This window comes from Lipophrys pholis, assembly GCF_963383615.2.
Source record: "Lipophrys pholis genome assembly, chromosome: 15".
NCBI classification, from domain to species: Eukaryota; Metazoa; Chordata; class Actinopteri; order Blenniiformes; family Blenniidae; genus Lipophrys; species Lipophrys pholis.
Window position 1 is genome coordinate 692409 of NC_137642.1, and position 26594 is coordinate 719002.

The window sequence follows — 26594 nt, forward strand, 5'->3', positions numbered from 1 at the left end:
GTCCGCAGATGTCTTAGACTAGATACTAGTCTCTCATCCAAAACAGATCTGAGGCAACAACGTCACACACCTGTCTCTGGATAACAGGTTCTGGAAGTGTGGCTCCAGAACAGAATTCTCTATCTTAGGACTGTCATGATAACAGATCCCTGATGTGTTTCAGGACCTGAGGAGGAAGTACGGCCTGTCCGGCTAAACCTTTCTAATTATCTTCAGCTAAGATCCTTTCTAAGAACCCCTCTGGGACCTGGAATGACTCTAGCTGTGCTCAGTGGGACAGAAAAACGGCTTCATGAGGGAAATAAACCTGCTTCATCTCTAAAGTAATAATAAAAATGGCTTGGGTTTATATAGCACTTTGTTCAACACAGCTGCCTACGGCCCCTCCGACCACCACCAACATTCATACGAGGCAATGTGGGTGAAGTGCCTTGTCCAAGGTCACAACGACAATGACTTGGATATATTTGGATTTTAACCGCCAACTAACAATTATTGGACAACCGACTCTACCACTGAGCCACGAGTGTTTGTTCTGCTGATGGAAGGAACAGAATCACAGTTGCATAAATCTAGGGAGAAATGTGAGTCTGAGCTGAATCTCACAATTGATGTAGAGGTTTTTCTTAAAGTTGTGTCAAATTATTTTGTCGGTCACTACTAATGCAAGGTAAAGAATGATCCATTATGACTTCCTCCAGCAACTCTCGATCCCACACAGAGACTGTCCAGATAGAAAGCTGAGCCAGCAGACATGTTTTAGATGTGCTGCAGAGGACGGTTCCTTCTTGCACTGCAGCTGGTCATGTACGAAGCTTCACACCTTCTGGCAGGACTTTAGTGACATTATGACAGAGCTTGCAGGATTTGCCATCCCATTGGACCCACAAATTTACCTACTGGGGAATTTAACAACAGTAAAAGTACTTTTCAAGAACTCACCAAAGAAAGGTTTTGAAGCAGCCTTGTGCACTGCCACAGATTGTATAGCAGTGACATGGAAGTCTGACTCATATCCCATAGCGAGATGGTTAATGGAGATGAATTGATGCATCGCACTCAAAAAATTATGTACACCCTGAGAAACAAAGACAACACCTTTCTGAAGATTCGGCAGCCCCACTTAACTTACATTGATGCTCTGTCCACACCTTTGTCAGACTTGTTATAAAAACAGTACCATATTGATACACCATGAATCACCTGTGGCTGGGCGCTAAGTCTGCGTATGGATACGGGCACATGGATTTAATCAGGGGAGGTCTTTGATCAAACATGAAGTTTCAGGCAGATCGCAGCATGTAGAGCAGAGTCTGACATCACTTCCTGTTTCATGGCGAACCATCAGATATTCATTGGAGCGCCGTGGCCACGCACTTTGAGATTATAGTTAGATTTTGATGTGTTTTCATCAGGAAGGCCTGTTGTAGATACCGAACAGATTTCAGGTCTCTAGGACTTCCCCCAAGGAGGATTGTGTTTCATGCGTAACTCAAAATACTGGACTTCCTGTTGGGTTAGAGTCTGGGTGTCATGACTTCCTGTCGGGATAGAGTCTGGGTGTAATGACTTCCTGTTGGGTTAGAGTCTGGGTGTAACGACTTCCTGTTGGGTTAGAGTCTGGGTGTCAGTGACTTCCTGTTGGGGTAGAGTTTGGGTGTCAGTGACAATTTCGGGCGGCCTGACATGCTTCATATCTCTACTAAATTTCTTGGATGTTGCAAATGTGAAAACAATGCACGGGGCGCTATGGAGCCATTTTCCCAGACACATTCGCAGTGAAAGTAGAATTTTATGCCACTTCTGACATGTTTGCAAATTTTCATGAATGTCTGCGCTCGTTTTGGATGTGAAAGTAGTAAAATAGAAATGATAATAATAATTCCTTGCATTCCAATCGGGTCTCGCCAGCTCTGCTTGGCCTCGGACCAGAATAACTGCTCGATTTTACAGTTTGACCAGACAAATAAATGCTGGAGAAAAAAAAATCAAGTAATGTTCTGAATCACTTTTGTTTTAAATACCAGCTTGGTATCTCTGCCTGTTTTATTCACTGTAACAATGTGAATAAGTCTTAACAGTTTAACTTTCAGTTAGTTTTTCTGATTGGCTTGATGCAGGTTTCAAATAAAATGGTTGTAAATGTTTAAATTGTCTTCCAGGCGTTTGGAGCTGGCGAGTCAGCTGAAGCAGTGGCACCTGAAAGTCATAGAGATCGTGAAGCGAGGGCAACACCGCAAGTCCCTGGATAAGCTCTTCCAGGGCTTCAAGCCGGCTGTGGAGTCCTGCTATTTCAACTGGGAAGTGGCCTACCCGCTGGAGGGCATCACCTACTGCAGCGCAGACAAGAAGAGCGCCACCTTCTGCTGGTCCAGGGCGGTGCAGCACCAGAGAGGAGCCAAAGCTGCCATGGGAGCGGGGGGCGAAGCCTCTGAGTCTGGAGGAGGGGCTAGAGTTGAGGGCGGCGGCACAGGAGACTACAAAGGAAGAGGTCACCCGTCACAACAGGAAGTGGCGGTGCGACCGAAGGAGACTGTCCTGAGCAAGAGGAAGGGTCTGTCAGTGAGTGGAGGAGGAGGAGGGATGCTGGTGCGCCTGGGAGGGGGTGTTTCACTGTCCCTGGAGGACGGGGGAGGCAAGTGCATGTACAAGGGGCCGGGTCCGTCCTCGGGAGGGAAGCTCAAGCTGCCACAGGGAGGTGGGAAGGGAGCGTCTGTAGGAGGCGCCGGGGGCTGTGGGGCGATAGGGAACAGTAAGCATGCCAGCGCTAAGAGGAGAACCAGCAGCGAGGACAGCTCCCTGGAGCCCGACCTGGCCGAGCTGAGCCTGGACGACGGCTGCAGTCTGGCTCTGGGGGCAGAGGCCAGCAACACTTTTGAGTTTCTACCCCCACCACCAGAGATGCTGCCCTCTCCAAGCCCACTCCTCCGAGATTCGCGCAAATTTAATGGTAGCGGTGGAAACAAGGTTTTTGAATTGAAGCGCGTCAGCCACACTTCACCTGTCCTCGCGACTGCAGAGGCGGCTCCGCCTTGTTTCCCCTCCAAAGAGACCGTGGTGTTGGTCCTGGATGGGCCCAGCACTGCAGAAAAGGTGGGAGAGGGGGAGGTGGAGGTGGAGGTGGAGGTGGAGGTGGAGGTGGAGCCTTCCAACAACAGAGAGGACGATGGAGACTCAGCTGGCAGTAACCAGCCTCCCACCTCCACCAGATCAAACACGGGGCAAACGTCCTCTAAGCTGAGGACCCGCCGAGAGGCGGCGTCTGCTGGCGGCGCAGCTGCTCCCCCTGCAGGAGGAGCAGAGGCAGCTGCAGAAGGAGAGCCTGCCGGGGAGGATGACTACCAGGCGTACTACCTGAGCGCCGCTTCAGAGGAGGGAGCCGACAGACAGCTCACTGACAACCACCAGGAGGACGAGCCCGACATCTTTGCAGGGATCAAACCGCTGGAACAGGAGGGACGGATGGAGGTAGGCATACACCACACAGAACCTTCAGGCATCGGTTCATTCACTTAGTTTCAACTTTTTCTAGATAGCATCAAATACAACACTGCCATTTCAAGGTGCTCTTTGCAGAGAAAAAAATCAACCATTCCAGATGAGCAAGTAGAGACTGTGGAAAAGAAAAAAATTACTTTCCCAGGAAGAAACCTGCAAAACCAGACTCAGAGCTGGAGGCTTTCTACTATTCCAGTGTGGGTTAGAGGATGGAAGGAGCGTAAAAGATAGGACAGCCAGATAGATTGCGGTAGGGATTCAGACCCTGGTTAGGGTAGGATGTAGGGATTCAGACCCTGGTTCAGGTAGGATGTAGGGATTCAGACCCTGGTTCAGGTCGGATGTAGGGATTCAGACCCTGGTTCAGGTAGGATGTAGGGATTCAGACCCTGGTTCAGGTAGGATGTAGGGATTCAGACCCTGGTTCATGTAGGGTGTAGGGATTCAGACCCTGGTTCATGTATGGTGTAGGGATTCAGACCCTTGTTCAGGTAGGGTGTAGAGATTCAGACTCTGGTTCAGGTAGGGTGTAGGGATTCACACCCTGGTTCAGGTAGGGTGTAGGTATTCAGACCCTGGTTTAGGTAGGGTGTAGGGCTTCAGACCCTGGTTCATGTAGGGTGTAGGGATTCAGACCCTGGTTGAAGTAGGGTGTAGGGATTCAGACCCTGGTTCAGGTAGGGTGTAGGGATTCACACCCTGGTTCAGGTAGGGTGTAGGGCTTCAGACCCTGGTTCAGGTATGGATTCAGATCCTGGTTCAGGTAGGGTGTAGAGATTCAGATCGTGGTTCAGGTAGGGTGGAGGGCTTCAGACCCTGGTTCAGGTATGGATTCAGATCCTGGTTCAGGTAGGGTGTAGGGCTTCAGACACAGGTTCAGGTATGGATTCAGATCCTGGTTCAGGTAGGGTGTAGAGATTCAGATCGTGGTTCAGGTATGGTGTAGAGATTCAGATCGTGGTTCAGGTAGGGTGGAGGGATTCAGACCCTGGTTCAGGTAGGGTGGAGGGCTTCAGACCCTGGTTCAGGTAAGGCATTAGGCTTAAGGTTACTCTGTTCTCAAAGGTATAGCCCTACAGTGGGTTTTTAGATTTCATCTTGAATATTAGCATGAAGTGTGCAGCAGAGGTGTGAGGTCATGTGACTGTGTACAGGTGCTGTTTGCGTGTGCAGAAGCCCTCCATGCTCACGGCTATAGTAACGAGGCGTGCCGGCTCGCCGTGGAACTGGCCAGAGACCTGCTGGCCAACCCCCCAGACCTGAAAGTGGAGCAGCCGCAGACGAAGGTAGACCTGCTGCCGCCTGCACCTTCAAATATGGAACACTTGGAAAGACGAGCTTCTGCATTCTTCTGTTTGATCCTTCTGTTTGGTCGCTCCAGGGGAAGAAGAGCAAGGTGTCCACCAGCCGTCAGACACAGGTCGCCACCAACACGCTGTCCAAGGCCGCCTTTCTCCTCACCGTCCTCACTGAGCGACTGGAGCTCCACAACTTGGCCTTCAGCACTGGCATGTTCTCCCTGGAGCTCCAGAGGCCTCCGGCCTCCACCAAAGCCCTGGAGGTCTCTGACACTCACAATCGATCCTCCACCTCCACGAACCTGAAAGCATAAAACTGCATTATGAGAAAAAACATAAAGCTTTTAAAAAGACTAACCCACTACTTGTGAAGTGAGATGATAATTACTGTCAAACTGTTTTTGAATTGCATTGAATTCCCTTGAACTGACAGTCAGCTGTAGATGTTGATAGAACTACGAGGCTACTTGAATATACATCGCTGGACGCTGGAGCCAGTTCCAGTTTGTATATATATATATATCACATTAAAATGTGTATTATAAAATGTAAATGGTTAGACATTCTGATCTTCCAGGCCTTTGGCTCAAGAAAGGTTGTCAAACTGGACCTCTGAACATTTTAATTGAATACCCCTGGTGTACAAGCTGGGTTAAACTTGTTTTGTAGCTCTTAAATAATTTGGTGAAAGAAAAAAAAACAATGTCTCGATTGCTGAGACGTTCCACACCTCTGACCTATCTTCCATTTCCTACTAATTTTGGTCTGACTCACTTTAAACTCTGATAGTAGTAGCTGCTCACTGACACCGCCGTCTCACCTGAGAAAACATTCCCTCTTTCTTCTTGGACACATGATCACATAGAGCATTAGAGGTTTTCCCTGATGGGAACAGTCTGCTGTCAGTGTAGACATGTGGATGGATGGAGGAGGGATGAAGGATTGATGATTGAGGGATACTTTCTCAATCCCAGGAAGCTGAGTCAGTGCGTGTGCTCCCCAGGTGAAGCTGGCCTACCAGGAGTCGGAGGTGGTGGCTCTCTTGAAGAAGATCCCTCTGGGTCTGGTGGAGATGTCGGCCATCAGAGAGCGAGCCGAGCAGCTCAGAGATGGAAATTTCTGCGATTACCGACCGGTGCTGCCGCTCATGCTGGCCAGCTTCATCTTTGACGTGCTGTGCATCCCAGGTAAGCATCAAATATTGTTTGGACTGTTGGCCGTCACCATGGGAGCGGTCCAATCCACATTTCACTTCTGGTGTGTTCTGGTCCGAGGACCACGCAGTCCAACGCTGGTGCCACCAGTATGAGCTCAGATCACATGGTGTTTCATCAACTTGGATCATTAACATTGCTTTTACTTTTCCCAATATTGTTTGTGCAGTTGTGTCTCCAACGGGCTCCCGTCCGCCCAGCCGTAACCGTAACAACGAGATGCCTGGAGACGAGGAGCTGGGATTTGAGGCTGCTGTTGCGGCTTTGGGTAAAACATGTCTTCTGGCTCTGTTTCCGTGTGGCTTAATGTTCTCTGCGTCTCATTGCCGGTGTTCTGTCTTCAGGTATGAAGACCACGGTGAGCGAGGCCGAGCATCCTCTGTTGTGTGAGGGGACCCGACGGGTGAAGGGCGACCTGGCTCTGGCTCTCATGATCACATACAAGGACGACCAGAGCAAACTGAAGAAGGTGAGTCTGCCTCCTGCTCTCGCTGCCCTTTTCAGGCTTCGTATTTACATTGGGCATTGGAAGAACCAAAGAAACATGCAAGCAGCGCTCAACGGGTCCTCGCACACCCACGCAGCGCTCAACGGGTCCTCGCACACCCACGCAGCGCTCAACGGGTCCTCGCACACCCACGCAGCACTCAACGGGTCCTCGCACACCCACGCAGCACTCAACGGGTCCTCGCACACCCACGCATGTCAGAACGTGGTGCATGTTGAGGTTTGGTGTACGATGGAAATGGGGATTAACAAAAGTGCATCAAAATGTTAAAAAGGTCCATTTCAGTTTCAATAATGGGCTCTGGGAACAAGGACTGACTGTAAATGGACTTGGACTTCACTTATATAGCGCCTTTTCGCTGACAGCAGCCCCCAAGCGCTTCACATGATTCATCACATTCACCCATTCACACACGCGTGGCTTGACCGCGATGGAGTAAGCCGTGTTTAGCTTGAGCGCCCGTCGAACCTCTACTAAAAGCAATATTTAATGAGTATTCCTGTGTATACAGCAACTACAACTTTGTTAATATAACTCCAAAGAAGGCTTCCTCAGTGGGGACGGACAAATGGCGACAGATTTGCGTCTATAAGTAATCTGGCCCAGCCAGCATGAGGCCCGGCAACTCCTCGGACCAGAGTGTTCCCAAGAGTCCAGGTGAGAAGACCCCACCCCCAGCGGATACCAGAGAGATGGAAATCGCGAGCTTAAAGTCAGAAATCCTTCTTTCACTTAAAGCGGATATTTCAGCGGTGATAAAGTCCTCACTGAAGATTTAGATTTTCTTAAGAGCGAGCTGAAAGCAGTGAAAATGGAGATAATTAACAACACCGCTGCGCTGAAATCTGAGATCGACCACATGACGGTGAACATCGGAGAGGTTGAGGGGGTACTTTCAACATGGTCGGACGAAGTCGCCACTCTCCAGAATACAGTGAGTGATATGAAGATAGAGATGGCAAAACTTCGAGATAAATGTGAGGACATGGAAGGGAGAATGAGGAGGTGCAATATAAGAATCATCGGCATCCCGGAAATACCCGACTCCAGCGCCACAGCGATGGTGTCGAAGCTGCTAATGGAGGTGCTGCAGCTGGACAAAGAGCCGCTCACACCGGACCCCGGGCCCTCGGAGATCGGATGGAAAACCGCCCGCCATCGTCGCTAAACTTCACTACTACCAAAACGGCGCCGAGATCCTGCGCCGCGCTCGCACCCGCACCCGCGGGCCATTGTGTTTTAAAGGAGAACTGATCACCATCTTCCCCGACTACACTCCGGCGGTGGCCAAGGCTCGGGCCGGGTTCACAGAGGTGAGAAAGCTCCTCCGCGACCGCCAGGGAGTCTGGTACGGGATAATGTTTCCAGCGTGCCTCAGAATCACTTACAAAGGAGAAGCCGTGGAGTTTACGGATCCGAGCAAGGCTATGACATATGTGAAGGCGAGCATAATTCCAGGTATGGAGGCTGGACAGTGCCCCTGAGGTTTAAAATGTTTGAGTGCCTGTTCTGACTTGTTCTGTGATGCCGAGTGAGTCTCAACTCCTGAAACGTTATTTCAAACATGTATAGCTTCTCATTTTCTTTTCTTTTTCTCCTACAAGAAAACTTAAATTCATATTTACATTGGTATATTAATGTTTCTATGTAATTACAAGCTGGGGAACATCCTGATTTGCACGTCCATAAATATTTATAGCTTATCTTATGATTGTTAAAGGTTGTAACACCAATGTTTGTTTAGTTGCTCAGTATTCTCTTTCATAATTATGACTGTGATACACTGTACAATATAGTACTACAGCCTTTATGGCGGGTGAAGCATTGAGCTTTCTAGTTCCCCAAGACAAGCACAATATGAGTGGATTTTTGTTCAAGGGATGTTGTAATCACCTTGTCCGTGTAGGTGAGGGTGGGTGGGAGTTAACCGGACCATTGTACAAACCGAAATTATACCATTGCACCTTTTTCTTTAAATATATTTGTAACTGTACTTTACAGTCCTTGGGTTTCATGTGTGACACATATTTCCTTGCACACACACTATGGCCAACATGAGTAACTTAAGAGGATACAGCCGCCCTGTTAACTTTGTAAGTTGGAACGTCAAATCCATGAATCATCCAGTAAAGAGGAAAAAAGTCCTTTCACACCTAAAACAGCTGGACACAGACATAGCCTCTCTGCAGGAGACGCATATAAGCTCAGGAGACAGTACTCGGCTTCTTAGAGGATGTGCCGGTCGAGTGTGCCAATCCAATTTCCACTCAAAGATTTGAGGTGTTGCTATTTTGATTAATAAAACTACTCAATTCACAGTTTCAGATGTACAGAAAGATAGCTGTGGGCGATACATCATTGTTGTGGGACAACTCTACACACTTTCAGTTATTTTAGTATGCATCTATGCCCCAAACTGGGATGATCCCAAATTCTTTGCAAAACTTTTCTCGAGCTTACCAGATATGACAACACACTACCTCATACTTGGTGGTGACACCAACTGTACACTTTCTTCCAATATGGATCAGAGTGTTTCTAGGAGGGCATCCCTGTCAAAATCGGCTCACTCTATTCAGCACTTCCTAAAAAACTATGGCGTGGCAGATCTCTGGCGATGTCGCAATCCCACTACCAGAGCATATTCCTACTTTTCTTCTGTCCATAGGACATATTCACGTATCGACTACTTCTTCGTAGACAAAAGGATCCTTCATACTATAAAAGACTGCCAATATAGCTATCTCTGATCACGGCCCAGTAATTATGAAAATGCAGATTCCGAATACACAAATCACTTGTCGTCTGTGGCGACTTAACCCTTCTTTCCGACCAAGAGTTCACCACTTTTTTATCAGCTGAAATTTAAATGTTTCTCGACATTAATCAAACACCAGGAATGTCCCCCTCTATTGTATGGGAATCACTAAAGGCATATCTCAGGGGCCAAATAATCTCATCCTGCTCAAATAAAAAAGAGTAAACACTGAACGTCTTAAAGAAATTAACAGATGAAATATTAGAATTGGACACGCTGCACAGTCACTCCCCCTCGGCAGACACTATCAAAAAACGTCTGTCACTTCAAACGGAGTTTAATATCTTACCTACGCGACAGGCTGAATATCTTCTCCCAAAAACCAAACACACGAACACGGGCAAAAGGCTGGACGATCGCTTGCACATCAGCTACGCCAAAGAACTGCTCACCAAACGATCCCTGCAATTAATGACGAAAATGGTCTAAAACATACCGACAATGAAAAAATTAATTCATGTTTTAAAATTTTTTATCAGTCATTATATACTTCAGATTCGTCTGCCAGCCCCTTTGCTTTGAATGACTTCTTTACATCCCTGAATATGCCCCGTGTAGACCCAATACTGTCTACTGAATTAGAAAAAGATTTTTCAGCCATGGACATAGCCTCAACAATTAGTGCTGTGCATCTGAGACAGAGCACTTGTGGATGGATGCACATCAAGGGCATCCATTGGGCGGGTTCAGAGCATAAAGTCTCACTTTATGCAGATGACATGTTATTGTTTACCACGAACCCTCTATCAAGCTTTCCTAAATTATTAGCTCTACTCTCAAAATTTGGAAAAATATCGGGCTACAAAATAAACCTCAGTAAAAGTGAACTTATGCCCATTACTAAAGTGGAGGAACAGCATTTTGTGTCAGTCCCCTTTAAAATAAGCCCCCACAAGTTCAGATATTTAGGCATATGGGTTACTTCAGACTACAAAGATCTGTTTAAGGCCAATTACCAACCTCTGCTATTAAATATGAAGCAAGACCTCGAACGGTGGGACCCTCTACCCCTCTCCCTCAGGGGCAGGATCAACACAATTAAGATGAATGTATTCCCTAGGTTTATTTATTTATTTCAGTTTCTCCCCATCTTCCTGACAAAGTCTTTCTTCCACAACTTAAACAGCCAGATACCATCTTTCATATGGCATAAAAAAACCACCAAGAAACAACATGAATATATTGCGGCGGCCAACTGGAGGTATGGCACTTCCAAACTTTATATACTACTACTGGGCTGCCAATATAAGAGCTTTGTTATATTGGGTGAAGAATGATGGCATTGATGTCAATGGCCCTGAATGGGCGGTGCTAGAGAAAACTTCCATTGGTTCTACTTCATCAGTAGCTTTATTATGTTCCAAGTTACCACTAAATCAGCCTATCTCATCCTTTACCTCAAATCCAGTTGTCATTCATTCGCTCAGAATCTGGTATCAGTTTGGGCGGCCTTTTGACCTCGTTGACCTTTCATGTTCAGCACCAATATTAAGAAACCCTATTGTTTGCCCCATCAATGATGGATGAGGCATTTGATATCTGGTCAAGAAGAGGAATAAGAGCAATCACTAAGCTCTACATTGAGAACAGGTTTGCCTCATTTAAACAACTATCACAGAAATTTTATCTCCCCAAGTCCCATTTCTTCAGGTACCTACAAACCAGAGATTTTGAGGCCTCTAACTTTGCTCAGTTTCCATCACGTCCACCTGAAACTACTAGAAACAATTTTCAAATGTAATCTCAACACAAAACCGATAATAAGTAGAATGTACATATTACTAAATACATCTAATGTGTATAATCTGGACTCTCCAACGCAGATGGGGAAAAAGATTTGGATGAAAAAATGATGTACAGTTTTTGGCAATCTATTTTTGAGACGTTCTCTATAATATGTGGATTAACAGTAGACCCTTCTCCAATGATCTCACTGTTTGGTGTGGCCCCGGGGGCCACTCCTCACCCTGGGCGCTTTAGAAATATGATGGCCTTTTGCACCCTGCTAGCCAGGAGACTTATTCTACTTAAATGGAAGGATGCCCGGCCTCCAACATATGGCCAATGGATAAGAGAAGTCATGCGTCATATTCATTTAGAAAAAAATAGATATACCATTAGGGGGTCCACCAGAAAATTCTATATTACCTGGCAGCCATTTATCTCTTTAGTAGAAAACATGGCAGCTGCCAATATCGAAATTATTGAGAAATTGATGTAAAGGTTCTGTGTTTATATTGTTTTGGTATACTTGAAAATAAAAAGACGTTCAAAAAATAAATAAATCGTGAAGTGGTGTGCCTATGACTCCGACTTTACGCCAAATATCCATGACAATAGATAAAAAAAATGGATTTCAAAAGGTTTAACTGAATACTATTCTTTTGTCCACAAGGGGGCAGTCCAGAGTTTTGAAACTGTAAAAGCTAAACATGGCTTGGGCCCAGAAGATTTCTATAGGTACCTGCAGGTCAGACACTACTTCAACCAAAATCTTAAAGAAGCTTTGGGGGAATGGGAATCTGGATTTTTGCAGGTATTTATATCTCTATTAAAGAATGGGAGGTGCAACAAAATACTATCTAATCTGTAGAAGGGCATCCATCGATCTAAACATGACAACACGGAGTATATCAAGAGAAAATGGGACATTGATCTCAGGCGAGAGTTGGGGGAATATATGTCGACTACAATGGACCTCAACTGGTCTAACTCATGGCCGGAGTTCTGTTGGAAAATTATAATAAGGTTTTTTGTTACACCATCTCAGAAAAAAACATTCCAACCAAGGTTCTACTGACGGTTGTTGGAGACTTTGTGGGAATAATGAAGCTAAACACTTTCATGTATTCTGGGATTGCCAGGTCATCAGAAACTATTGAGAACAGGTTCATGACCATTTAAATGATGTATTTGGTGGAAACATCCCTCTTCGGTGTGAAACCATTTATTTGGGCGACATATTGCAGGAAAATTGGAACAAACAATGACAAAAACCTACTTGCCGCACTACTGGCAACAAGTAAAAAAACTATCCGGAGGAAATGGTTGAAAGTAGAACCACCACCATTGAGCAATGGATCCACACAATACACGAGGCGTACGTAATGGAAAAGCTGTCTTTCTCCCGCAGGGGAAAAAAGGAAAAATTTGATCAGATTTGGACTAAATGGACTGAGTATGTTAATCCTGTACGGTCAGACTTTAATTGATACCACCTGTAAGTGTAATCAAGTCTCTTTCACTGCATTCTATAATGAAGCTAGAACAAATGTTAAGCTCCCTTCATTCTCTTCTTCTTAAATTAGTGACTTATGTTGAAATACTCAAAAGGCAAGAGAGAAAAGGATTTGACGACAGTACTGTTTATATTTTATACATGTAGTATCTTTGTTGTAAAAAAGAGAAGCAATGAAAGTTATGATGTCCTGCTTTTCAAATAAAAAGAAAATTGGAAAAAAAAGAAATGTGGCTGCTAGATTCTAGGGTTTACCAGCCGCATTATCCTTGAACACACACACACACACACACACACTGTTCTCCTTTGTCCTTCATACTCTCCTCAGTGGTTCTTTAACTCCCGCCATGTAATGCCGCATTTTAATTTACTTTCTAAAAATTTGCTCCCACCTGCCTTTATTCCTGCACCACAGGGAAGATTCCCAACTTAGAGTTGTTGGTTGCCAAGCAACAGGGTGTCTGGCGTCATAGACACCCGGAACGCAGGGCAACAATGATCATCAGCGACGAGTCCGACTGACACTCTGGTCCAATCAAAAACTTGTGTGTGTGCGCGCGCGCGTGTACCAATGACGCTCTCCGTTTCATTTCAGCGTGCGGCTTGTTAGGTTGAAGTGAAGTCAAAGGGTTAGGGTAACGTCTCTGCACTTTATCAGCTCTGATATACAGTTCAGACTTTGTCATTCTGTGTGTAATATAAGGACATTCCAGGTGCTCCACCCTCTGTTGACGGAGGTGTAACGGCTCCACCCTCTCTGTGTTCAGATTCTAGATAAGCTGCTGGACCGGGAGAGTCAGACTCACAAGCCTCAGACTCTCAGCTCCTTCTACTCCAGTAAACCTGCAGCGGGGAGTCAGCGCAGTCCGTCCAAGCACACCTCCAACACCTCCACCACCAACAGCAGCAGCAGCCACAGCGGGCTGGGTGGGGCCGCAGGCGGTGTCTCCAAGCACGCACCTTCCTCTTCCTCCGCCGCCCCCCCGGCGGCCTCGTCATCAGCCGGCGGCGGTGACGAGGCGGCTCCCCGGGCCGAAGTGAGCGCGGTGCCAAGCAGTGCGACGGGTGACGGAGCTGCAGAGCACGGTGAGACCCCCACCCTCAGCTCTGGAGTGTCGTCCTGAGATTTCTCCACCTGAACTCAATGTCTCTTAGTATCTGGAAAACAGAAAACTAAATGTCTAGCTACTGCTGCCTGGCCAAACCTGTGTTTACCAGAAAATCTCTTTAGATCGAAGTTACAGTTGCTGTGCAGTGATTTAATTCATGTGGTCGTAGCAGCCGGTCAGAGTGGGTTTGAGGTTTGTCACTGCCGGGTTCCTCCTGTTGACTCTGTGGGATGCAGTTTCAGACGGGCCTCCGCCGTCTGGCGAGCAGCAGACTGAAGCCCCTCCCTTCAAGTCGGAGGCCACGGTGCCCAGCCGGCTGGCCCTGGGGGGGCGCTGTGGCTACAGCCAGCGCTGCTGGGGTTCGCCCGTCCGCCAGAAGAAGAAGCACACCGGTACGCATCCACCTTCTACACCTTCATCTGGTTCAGGGAGAGCTTTCCTCACAGAAAGAGCTAGACGGCAATGTGATGTACGATTTGAGCAAACACCGTCTCCATTCGTAGAACGATCCGGAGTGAGAGAAGCTCAAAGCATGGCTCAAAATGATGTCTTCAGTCAGCTTCTGTAAAAGTTACTTACAATTACTAATACTGGAAAAGGAATTCTTATATTACTGATAATTATTTTAACGATACACAGAGACCGGTATTATTGTAGTGTAGCTAAACTGGCAGAAGTTGCTCTGTAATCTGGATTAGAGGAGGAAGTTGCTCTTTAATCAGGGTGGTAACAGTGGAGATAAGCCTCCATGATGAAAAGGAACACTACAGTGTTTTTAATGTATCCCTGTGGACACTGGCTAAAATGAGTTTAGTGAAATCGTAGCCACCGACGACCGCCTCATCAAAGCTAAAGTTAGCATTGTTGCCCCTTCATTGCTACTAGCAGCCTCTTGGTCTCAGAAGCTGTTTCTAATCCCGCGTCTGAACAGGCATGGCCAGTATCGACAGCAGCGCTCCAGAGACCACCTCAGACAGCTCCCCCACCCTCAGCCGGCGGCCGCTGCGTGGCGGGTGGGCGGCGGCATCCTGGGGGCGGGGCCAGGACAGCGACAGCATCAGCAGTTCATCATCCGATTCGCTGGGCTCGTCATCCTCCAGCGGCTCTCGCAGGGCGGGAGGCGGAGCCAGGGCCAAGAGCACCGACACCAGCAGGTGAACACACACTCCGGTCATGTCATGGAAATAAACGTGAAAAAACAATAACACACACTCCTTTCTGAGCACCGACTGCAGCCCAGGCCTCATTTGTTCATTCAGAAACTCTTATAACATACAAAGATCACACTGAAAAGTTGAATAGAATCTGTTTCTAGTTGTCCACCTGTCTGTGAACCCCCCAGTGACCTAGCCCAGTAGTAGAAGAAAATAAAATAAGAATTCCATTAAGGTCACTCCCAGCTCTGCTCGGACCCTGATAAAACCATGATTAAAAAAAGTGGCAGCAGGGTTTTGGCCGCTTAGTCACGCCGGCGCTCCATGCTCCTCTGCATCGCAGCTCTGTAACGCCGCCACTCCATGCTGCTCTGCGCCGCCGCTCCATCATGCTGTTGCTTTAAAAGTGCATGCCTAATAAGTGGATGGATGCGGTGCCCCCAGCGCCCCGGGGGATTTTAAGGGTCTTACTAAGAGCAGGTCAGCCACCAGGGTTGATTGTGAAGTCAAATTTAGAAAGTCCTCCTTTACACAGAAGATGAAAAGTTGCACAGACTGGAATACTTTGCCTCCAGCTGTCAGAGGAATCAACATTTCACTTCCTCATCCAGTCGTTTTCACAACAAACCTTTGATCTCACAAACCACACCCAGACAGTAACTACAGGAAGAGTGGCGGCCTGAACTCGTGGTTCCTCAGTCAACTGTTATCCTGAAGGGTTCTGAAGACTTGATGGCCGTGTCAGACCTTTCTTTCTGTGTTCAGGTACAAAGGTCGACGCCCAGAGTGCCACGCCCCCCACGTACCCAACCAACCGTCGGAGGCAGCAGCTCATTTTTACTTTGAGCTGGCCAAGACGGTGCTGATCAAAGCCGGAGGAAACTCCTCCACCTCCATTTTCACCCAACCCTCAGCCAGTGGAGGTCACCAGGGACCCCACAGGAACCTGCACCTCTGTGCCTTTGAGATCGGCTTGTATGCGCTCGGCCTCCACAACTTTGTCTCGCCCAACTGGCTGTCCAGGACTTACTCTTCCCATGTGTCCTGGATTACTGGTAAGTGTTTGTGTGGTCCAGGAATCAGGAGTGAAACCCAGTATTTGCTTGGTTTTGTGACACAACGTACCTCTTTCTCTCTCTGATTTCTCAGGTCAAGCCATGGAAATCGGCAGCGCCGCCCTGAACATCCTGGTGGAGTGCTGGGACGGCCACCTCACCCCTCCGGAGGTGGCCTCCCTGGCCGACCGAGCATCGCGGGCCAGAGACCTCAACATGGTCCGGGCGGCGGCGGAGTTGGCCCTGAGCTGTCTGCCTCATGCTCACGCGCTCAATCCCAACGAGATCCAGAGAGCGCTGGTTCAGTGCAAAGAACAGGTACTGTGCTCGACGTCCTCCACAATCATCCATCAAACAGGCTGATGTGCATTCAGAGCTACTGCTGTTGTAATGGTGCCACTTCCTGCAGGACTGGGTTTATTATCCTCTGAAAGCTTGGTTAGCCACCTGCTCCCCTCCATTCCCCTTCACCCTGAGGAACTCCGTCGTTCACTTTAGTCTGAGCTGTACAGGAACAGAGGACTATGACTGAACCCAGTTTTTACTGCAGTTTAATCCCAAGAAGGGGGAGTCAGCAGCTCTTCAGACAGGAAGTCAGAGGAGGGATACCCTTTGTCCTCTGTCACTTGGACTTGAGGCCTTCACTTTGTGCAGGAGAGTACACAGGCTGGTTATCTAAAACCTCTTCAAGAAGCAGATTTGATTTGTTTTGTCATTTCTATGACACATTGATTAGAACTCACAGACACGACAGACAAGAAATGAAGCAGTTGATTGTTTTGGTGTAACTCAGTGTGCAAACCAGCGCACGCACGCACGCACGCACACACACACACACACACACACCAGTTCAGGATTTGTGATAAAGTGTAGTTTTTTTACTCCCCTGGAACATGACAGGTTCCAAAGGAACAAATACATATTACATATACACACATACTTGTGATCTCATCCGTTTTGTTAGTTTGAAAGTGAGCTAATAAAAGTGTCCATGATAATGAGCTCTGTCACACCGGGACACTGCTGCTTTGGTTCCTTCCAGTCCAGTGAATCCTCCTTCCAGCGGTGACAGGACAATTTCCAAAATGTTTGTTTAGTCATGAATCAAGTAATTAACAATGACTTTGATGCTCTGAAGCTGAAAGTTGAAGTGGGTTCTCAGCAGACCTGAATGTGGTGTTCCACTGTTCCATGTCCACCTCTAGGACAACGTCATGTTGGAGAAGGCCTGTATGGCGGTGGAGGAGGCCGCGAAAGGTGGAGGCGTGTACCCCGAGGTTCTGTTCGAAGTGGCTCACCAGTGGTACTGGCTGTATGAGCAGTCGGTGGGCGGGGGCTCGGCCCAGCAGCGGGAGACCTCCGGGCGCTGCGGAGCCAACGGGGGCTCGGGCAGGAGACCCCCAGAGTCCAGTTGCGGTGTTCTAGACGTCGGGTCCGGCATGGAGTCTGCGGGCGTGGCGGCGGTCACGGCGGCGGTCACAGCGGCGGCCGTGGTGCCTGTCATCTCCGTGGGCTCCACCATCTACCAGTCCCACGCCCTGCCCGGCCAGGCCATGGCTCACCCCCACAGCCAGGGGCTCCACCCCTACACCACCATCCAGGCTCACCTGCCCACCGTCTGCACCCCGCAGTACCTGGGACACCCCCTGCAGCACGTCCCCCGGCCCGCCGTCTTCCCCGTGTCGGGGGCTGCGTATCCACAGGTCAGTGGGGGGGCCGACTCCGTAGAGCTGGTTCTCTGGAACCATTCTGTGTTTTCAAATAGATTGTAAGCAGTTGATTTCCAAAAAGTCTCTGGTTGGACACGTTGCTCTGTTAATGTCAGTGGTAAAGACGTACATATCCCAACATCGTATACTTGAGTTTCTCACAGTTTGAGTGCTGATTGTGATACTCTGATACGCCCCGATTGAACATTCCATAGTTGTTGATGTGACGCTGCAGCTCCCTCTGTCTGTTCTCTCAGGGAATGCACCCAGCGTTCATCGGTGCACAGTTTCCCTTCTCAGTGACCGCCGGCCCTCAGCCTCCAATGGCAGCCACGGCCGTCACCTTCCCCGGTGTCCCCGTCCCATCCATGACTCAGATCGCCGTCCACCCTTACCACGCCGAGACTGGCCTGCCCCTCAGCACCACCGTAGCAGGTCAGGACGCCGCCCTGCCCAAGGGCACCGGGGCAGCCGTGTGGGCTCAGTTCGTGACCGCTGACCGCTGTCCGTCTTGCTCATTAGTAGGCAGCGTCCATTCGGGTCCCACCATCCAGGCCATCCAGGGAGCGCCTTTGCCCACCCTCTCCTCGCCGCCCGCCCCGCTGGTCAGCACTGCTTTCCCTGCCGAGGACGAGCAGCACAACCAACCAATCAGCCAGCAGGGCTTGCACTACCTGCACTCCGCCTACAGAGTCGGTGAGCAGCCTGTGACCTGCTAGTTGTAACCTTTGACCTCTGGCCTGTGAGCTGTGACCAGAGTAATCAGTGTGTTAACCGTGTGTGTGTCTCATTGTGTGAAGGCATGCTGGCGCTGGAGATGCTGGGCAGGAGAGCTCACAACGACCACCCCAACAACTTCTCCAGGAGCCCCCCCTACACCGAGGACGTCAAGTGGCTGCTGGGACTGGCTGCGAGGCTAGGTGAGCTAGGTGAGCCATCAGCGAGGTTAGCCTTGAGCTAGGTGAGCCATGAGCTAAGTTAGCCTTGAGCTCGTGAGCCGTCAGCTTGGTAAGCTAGGTGAGCTAGGTGAGCCATGAGCTAGTTGAGCCATAAGCTAGGTTAGCCCTGAGCAAGGTGAGCTAGGTGAGCCTTGAACAAGGTGAGCTAGGTGAGCCATGACCTAGATTAGCCATGAACAAGGTGAGTGCAATGTGATCTGGGTGACAGTGCTCAGATCCGGAAACGGATAAGCGGGAGAAAATGGCTGGAAGGATGAATGGATGGATGAATAGAGATGATGACGACATGAATTCAGCAGCCTGGTGGCAATGTGGGGGAGCAGCGCCGCCTGGTGGCAATGTGGGGGAGCAGCCTGGCAGCTTACTGCGTGGTTAAAACAAAGCAAGACGGTAGAACAAAAAGTAAAGAAGTATGAAGCTGAGTCCAGCGTCATCTGGCCATTATAATATACAGGTAGAGGCCCAGACTGACAGACAGAGAGTTGCAGTGGGAGGAGTCAGGAGCCGCCATACGAGCGGCTCTACAGCCACACAGATGATGAACAGAAAGCTTGAAGAACAAGAGTAGCGGCAGTACAAGGAAGTAAACCTCGAATACTATGAAGAGATCCCAATGAGCCAGCTCTGAGGAGAGCAGCAACACACTGAGTGGAGAGCAGCAACACACCGAGAGGAGAGCAGCATCACACTGAGAGGAGAGCAGCATCACCCCGAGAGGAGAGCAGCATCACACCTAGAGGAGAGCAGCAACACACCAAGAAGAGAGCAGCAACACACCGAGAGGAGAGCAGCAACACACCGAGAGGAGAGCAGCATCACACTGAGAGGAGAGCAGCATCACACTGAGAGGAGAGTAGCAACACACCAAGAGGAGAGCAGCATCACACCGAGAGGAGAGCAGCATCACACTGAGAGGAGAGTAGCATCACACTGAGAGGAGAGTAGCAACACACCAAGAGGAGAGCAGCAACACACCGAGAGGAGAGCAGCAACACACCGAGAGGAGAGCAGCATCACACCGAGAGGAGAGTAGCAACACACCAAGAGGAGAGCAGCATCACACCGAGAGGAGAGCAGCATCACACTGAGAGGAGAGTAGCAACACACCAAGAGGAGAGCAGCATCACACCGAGAGGAGAGCAGCATCACACGGAGAGGAGAGCAGCAACACACCGAGAGGAGAGCAGCATCACACCCCTTGCATGAGGTCTTGCAGGCAGATTTCTGAGAGTCGGACATGCATGAATTTAATATTGTGACAAATGAAGATGTGTGTTGGGTGAAATCCCAACAGCTAAACCAGCAAACACGTCCTCAACACTTAAAACGTCTTAAACTGTTGAAATAAGCTCAAATCACTACAAGCAGCTTGAGACGGTAAAACCGCTGAAGTGGCTCAAACCACAAGAAAAATGTTTCAAAGAATAAAAAGGAAAAATCAGCTAAAGTAAGTGTTTGATAAGACCAAATAAATTAACGAAATTAATCCATTGAAAATATCAAATGAATCAATAAAAACACAGGAAAACAATTTTTTGACTTTTAAAAACTTTATTTTGAATGTTCAACATGTTTTGTGGCTCCTGAAAAATTGCTTGGATTTAAAAAAAAAAAAAAAGAATCTGTCTCTCTACTGTCTCACCCCTCATTTACCACGGTCTCACCCCTCATTCACCCCTGTCTCTCTTGTCTCACCCCTCATTCACCCCTGAGTCTCTGTTGTATAGGCCCTCAATCACCCCGTCTCACTCCTCATTGACCCCTCATTCACCCTTGTGTCTCTCGTCTAGCCCCTCATTCACCCCATCTCACTCCTCATTCACCCCTCATTCACCCTGTCTCACACCTCATTCACTCCTGTCTCACTCTTCTTGCCCCCTGCCGTGCAGGAGTGAACTACGTGTACCAGTTCTGCGTGGGAGCAGCTAAAGGCGTCCTGAGTCCCTTCGTGCTGCAGGAGATCATCATGGAGGCTCTGCAGAGGTTAAACCCCGCCCACATCCACGCCCACCTCCGAACGCCGGCCTTCCACCAGCTGGTGCAGCGCTGCCAACAGGCCTACCTGCAGGTATCAGTCCAGACCAGGACACCCTGAGACCAGGACACTCTGAGACCAGAGGCCTGAACCAAAAACCTTGATTAGCATACCAGAATCTCTGTTACCTGGATTAACATACATACATGATATCTCTGTTACCTGGATTGACATACCAGGATAGCTCTGTTTCCTGGATTAACATACCAGGATATCTCTGTTACCTAGATTGACATACCAGGATATCTCTGTTACCTGAATTAACATGGCTGAATATCTCTGTTACCTGGATTAACATACCAGGATATCTCTGTTACTTGGATTAACATACCAGGATATCTCTGTTACTTGGATTAACATACCAGGATATCCCTGTTACTTGGATTAACATAGCAGGATATCTCTGTTACCTGGATTAACACATGATATCTCTGTTACCTGGATTAACATAGCAGGATATATGTTACCTGGATTAACATAGCAGGATATCTCCGTTACCTGGATTAACATACATGATATCTCTGTTACCTGGATTATCTAACCAGGATATCTGTTACCTGGATTAACATATCAGGATATTTCTGTTACTTGGATTAACATACAGGATATCTCCGTTACTTGGACTAACATACCAGGATATCTCCGTTACCTGGATTAATTTACCCAGACCTTCTGGATCCTGATCAGCATTAACAGGAAGCAGGTTATCAACTCACTGGTTCCCTCCAGGATCAGAGCGTTCACATGAAAGGGGCGGAGCTTGCAGCGTGTGACCAATCACAGAGGGAGAAACCCTGACTCTACCATAGAGGAGCAGTTATTCTCTGAGATTATGAAGAATTCAAACACATCCAGCAGCTAAAAGCAACACTACTGCTGCAGCCAAAGCCAGAACCTTCCTGACTTGTTAATGCTGACTTGGTGAGATTAGAGCAGATTAATTCATGGGACATTAGAAACGAACTCACTTTCACTTTATTCCAGCAGAAAGGTTTCAGGCAGAGCTTCCTTAATCTTCAATAGAAAACCAGATTTAATCAGGAAGAGAAAACCAGAATTAATCTTCAACAAAAAAAGTTAATCCTCAACAGAAAACCAGAGTTAATCCTCAACAGAAAATCAGAGTTAATCCTCAACAGAAAACCAGAGTTAATCCTCAACAGAAAACCAGAGTTAATCCTTAACAGAGTTAACCCTTAACAGAAAGCCAGAGTTAATCCAGAAGAGAAAGCCAGAGTTAATCCTCAACAGAAAGCCAGAGTTAAAACCCAACAGAAAACCAGAGTTGATCCTCAACAGAAAACCAGAGTTAATCCAGAAGAGAAAAATCAGTTAATCCTCGACAGAAAACCAGAGTTAATCCTCAACAGAAAACGGGAGTTAATCCAGAAGAGAAAACGGGAGTTAATCCTCGACAGAAAACCAGAGTTAATCCTCGACAGAAAACCAGAATTAATCCTTTGCAGAGTTAACCCTTAACAGAAAACCAGAGTTAATCCAGAAGAGAAAACGGGAGTTAATCCTCACAGAAAATCAGAGTTAATCCTCACAGAAAATCAGAGTTAATCCTCACAGAAAATCAGAGTTAATCTAGAAGAGAAAATCAGAGTTAATCCAGAAGAGAAAACGGGAGTTAATCCAGAAGAGAAAACGGGAGTTAATCCAGAAGAGAAAACGGGAGTTAATCCTCACAGAGAACCACAGTTAATCCTCACAGAGAACCACAGTTGATCCTCACAGAAAACCAGAGTTGATCCTCACAGAAAACCAGAGTTGATCCTCACAGAAAACCAGAGTTGATCCTCACAGAAAACCAGAGTTGATCCTCACAGAAAACCAAAGTTGATCCTCACAGAAAACCAGAGTTGATCCTCACAGAAAACCAGAGTTGATCCTCACAGAAAACCAGAGTTGATCCTCACAGAAAACCAGAGTTGATCCTCACAGAAAACCAGAGTTGATCCTCACAGAAAACCAGAGTTGATCCTCACAGAAAACCAGAGTTGATCCTCACAGAAAACCAGAGTTGATCCTCACAGAAAACCAGAGTTGATCCTCAACAGAAAACCAGAGTTGATCCAGAAGAGAATACAGAGTTAATCAAGAAGAGAATACAGAGTTAATCCTCAACAGAAAACCAGAGTTAATCCTCAACAGAAAACCAGAATTAATCCAGAAGAGAAAGCCAGAGTTGATCCTCACAGAAAACCAGAGTTGATCCTCACAGAAAACCAGAGTTGATCCTCACAGAAAACCAGAGTTGATCCTCACAGAAAACCAGAGTTGATCCTCACAGAAAACCAGAGTTGATCCTCACAGAAAACCAGAGTTGATCCTCAACAGAAAACCAGAGTTAATCCTAAACAGAAAACTACAGTTAATCCAGAAGAGAAAGCCAGAGTTAATCCAGAAGAGAAAGCCAGAGTTAATCCTCAACAGAAAACCAGAGTTAATCCTCAACAGAAAACTACAGTTAATCCTCAACAGAAAACCAGAGTTAATCCTCAACAGAAAACTACAGTTAATCCTCAACAGAAAACCAGAGTTAATCCTCAACAGAAAGCCAGAGTTAATCCTCAACAGAAAACCAGAGTTAATCCAGAAGAGAAATACCAGAGTAAATCTTCAACAGAAAAACAGACTTAATCTAGAAGAGAAAACCAGAGTTAATCTGGAAGAGAAAACCAGAGTTAATCCAGAAGGGGGATAAAGCAGATTTATTGCTCAACAGAAAACCAGAGTTAATCTCCAACAACGAAGAAAGAGTTAATCCAGAAGAGAGAACCAGAGTTAATCCTCAACAGAAAACCAGACTTAATCCAGAAGTCAGGCCAGAAGAGAAAACCAGAGTTATTCCAGAAGTTTGTCCAGATGAGAAAACCAGAGTTAATCCTCAACAGAAAACCAGAGTTACTCCAGAAGTCACCTGGATAATAGAAACCACAGTTGTAGTTTATGCCTCAGGTGCAAGAAAATCAAACAAGGTCACTCTTGAATCTTGTGTTTTCTTGAAGTAATGTGTGATTGTGTGTGTGCAGTACATCCATCACCGGCTCATCCACCTCACGCCGGCCGACTACGACGACTTCGTCAACATCATCCGCAGCGCTCGCGGCGCCTTCTGCCTCACGCCGGTGGGCATGATGCAGTTCAACGACGTTCTGCAGAACCTGAAGAGAGGCAAGCAGACCAAGGAGCTGTGGCAGCGTATCTCCCTGGAGATGGCCACCTTCTCCCCCTGAGGACCTCCACCTTCTTTCTGAGGACCTCCACCTTCTCCCTGGAGATGGCCACCTTCTCCCCCTGAGGACCTCCACCTTCCCCCTGAGGACCTCCACCTTCTCCCTGGAGATGGTCACCTTCTCCCTCTGAGGACCTCCCCCTTCTCCCTGAGGACCTCCCCCTTCTCCCTGAGGACCTCCACCTTCCCCCTGAGGACTTCCACCTTCTCCCCCTAAGGGCCTCCACCTTCCCCCTGAGGACCTCCATCATCTCCCTGAGGACCTCCATCATCTCCCTGACGACCTCCACCTTCTCCCCATGAGGACCTCCACCTTCTCCCTGGAGATGGCCACCTTCACCCCCTGAGGACCTCCACCTTCTCCCCCTGAGGACCTCCACTATCTCCCTGGAGATGGCCACCTTCACCCCCTGAGGACCTCCACCTTCTCCCCCTGATAACCTCCACCATCTCCCTGGAAATGGCCACCTTCCCCCCCTGAGGACCTCCACCTTCTCCCTCGAAATGGCCACCTTCACCCCATAAGAACCTCCACCGTCTCCCCCTGAGGACCTTCATCTTCTCTCTGAAGACCTCTACCTTCTTCCAGAGGACCTCCACCTTTTCCCTGGAGATGGCCACCTTCACCCCCTGAGGACCTCCACCTTCTCCCTGAGGACCTCCACCTTCTCCCCCTGAGGACCTCCACCTTCTCCCTTGAGATGGCCACCTTCTCCCTGAGGACCTCCACCTTCTGCCCCTGAGGACCTTCATCTTCTCTCTGAAGACCTCTACCTTCTTCCAGAGGACCTCCACCTTTTCCCTGGAGATGGCCACCTTCACCCCCTGAGGACCTCCACCTTCTCCCTGAGGACCTCCACCTTCTCCCCCTGAGGACCTCCACCTTCTCCCTGGAGATGGTCACCTTCTCCCCCTGAGGACCTCCACCTTCTTGCAGCCTCATTCTGCCACATTCCTGAGGGTGGAAACGTCACGGCAACACGACTTCTCAGCGTTTTCTTTCATGTTTTCCAGACTTTGTATTGACTCCAATCAGAGGACGAAGCTGAAGCTGTTGTTGTTCTTGTTGTTGTTCTTGTTGTTGTTCTTGTTGTGGTGTGGGATCCACATGTCCCCCCCCCGAGGGGTGGCATGCACTTTGCTCCACATCCAAAGCAGAAGTCAGTGTGGGGGGGGGGGGGGGGGGGGGGGGTTCAGTAGAGGTCATAATGTCACACCGGGGGGGTGGGGTGGGGGGGCAGTGGCAGTGGCAGCTACCTGTGAACCAGTGAGAACCTGCAGCAGCCTGAAGTTCTTCTAAACTTCTCACAATTTATAGGGTTAAATGTAAAGTTTCACAATTGTGTATCAGGTTTGTTCACACACACACACACACACACACACACACACACACACACACACACACACACACACACACACACACACACACACACACACACACACACACACACACACCTTCCTTGTAGAATTCACTCCACATTGATTTGACAGGGAAAAGAGTATTTTTCCTATAATTTAATTGAGAGTGATGCTTCCATATATTTTACATTTATGACAGTAATAAAAAGTGAAAGATTTGAAGCTTTTTTTGTTTATTCATTACAATTCTAGTTTATAAGTCTTGAAAATACTGGATAGTTAGTTTACCTGAATTAAAATGTTCAAAAAGCTTTTCCACGCTGACATGTTGTGTTCTTCATTGTTCTGCTGGTTTTCCTTCCAGATCTCTTCCTGCTCCACCAGGTCACATTTCAAGGTGGAGCTGACGGGAACAAACCTGTAAAAACAAGTCAGATAAAGAGCTAAACCATCCTCTGCTTTTTCTCCTTTCGCTCATTCAGCAGAGCTGAAGTAAATCACTTGCTGCAGAGCTCAATCTTAGTTTTAGAAGCACAATTTTGTATAATTTTTGTCTGAAAACTCAAACGACATTGCAAGTAAATGTGATTTTCAGAGCAGAACTTTTGAATGTGGTTTGTCCGTTAACAACCTGAACTAATATCAGAATGTTCAGTGGACGATTCAAGAGTGTGAAACGGAGAAAACGTAACGTCTGACAAAAGTCAGTCATCAGAAATACGTGATTTTATCATCATGTAAGAAAAATAAAAACAAGGTGATTTAATTTAGTTTGAAAACCAAACAAAGCAATTATTTAACTTCCAATAGATGAACTGCGTTACTCAAAACCTAGGATTAACATACCAGGATATCTCTGTTACCTGGACTAACATACCAGGATATCTCTGTTACCTGTTTTGAGTTTCCTCCGTGTGAGTGTGTTTCCTGTTGGAATATTAATTCATCACCGTGACGACAGGAGTAGTTCTGGTTCCATACATTCCCGTTTGTGGAGTTCTGTCAGCGTGAGCATTATTATTAAGCTCAATATTCCAGCTCAACCCTCGTGGAGCCAAACAGACTTGGAACAAGTCAAGAACAAGAACATCCTTCAAAGCTCCGTGAGCAGGATTTATTGGATTCTGTCAAAAAGATTGTTCTAAATAATTTCTCCTCTCCTCTCCGCTGCAGCTCAGCGCTGAACCCGCCCACCAATCACCATCATTTAAGAATGGGCGGGGCATTTCCCAAGAGATCTTATTGGTCAGGAGGCGGAGCTTTACACTCACTGTGATGTTATCCAGAACGTATCCTGCTCCGGAGCAGTTTAGACATTCAGAGTCAGTTACCATGGTGATTTATCCTGGGAAGAAGTGAACCAGCGTCATAGTATGGAAAACCAGAGTTTATCCTGAAG

General features: G+C 47.7%; 1 protein-coding gene across 4 annotated transcripts in view; it reads left to right on the forward strand.

Moving 5' to 3' along the window:
• zswim8 (zinc finger, SWIM-type containing 8) overlaps positions 1 to 24990 on the forward strand; it is a 56707-nt gene extending 31717 nt beyond the window's left edge. For 2 of the 4 annotated variants that reach the window (XM_080482200.1, XM_080482198.1), the window contains exons 10-26: positions 2163 to 3468; positions 4653 to 4784; positions 4880 to 5059; positions 5800 to 5982; positions 6170 to 6278; positions 6355 to 6479; positions 13342 to 13660; positions 13920 to 14075; positions 14615 to 14837; positions 15603 to 15892; positions 15987 to 16210; positions 17098 to 17595; positions 17859 to 18036; positions 18124 to 18297; positions 18402 to 18530; positions 20450 to 20628; positions 23634 to 24990. In XM_080482200.1, the coding sequence (XP_080338326.1) occupies positions 2163 to 3468; positions 4653 to 4784; positions 4880 to 5059; positions 5800 to 5982; positions 6170 to 6278; positions 6355 to 6479; positions 13342 to 13660; positions 13920 to 14075; positions 14615 to 14837; positions 15603 to 15892; positions 15987 to 16210; positions 17098 to 17595; positions 17859 to 18036; positions 18124 to 18297; positions 18402 to 18530; positions 20450 to 20628; positions 23634 to 23837 (4609 nt within the window). In that variant the 3' untranslated portion in view covers positions 23838 to 24990. The remainder of the gene's footprint in view (positions 1 to 2162; positions 3469 to 4652; positions 4785 to 4879; positions 5060 to 5799; positions 5983 to 6169; positions 6279 to 6354; positions 6480 to 13341; positions 13661 to 13919; positions 14076 to 14614; positions 14838 to 15602; positions 15893 to 15986; positions 16211 to 17097; positions 17596 to 17858; positions 18037 to 18123; positions 18298 to 18401; positions 18531 to 20449; positions 20629 to 23633) is intronic. The other 2 variants (XM_080482197.1, XM_080482199.1) reach the window with 1 other exon arrangement.
• Positions 24991 to 26594: the final 1604 nt, after the last annotated feature.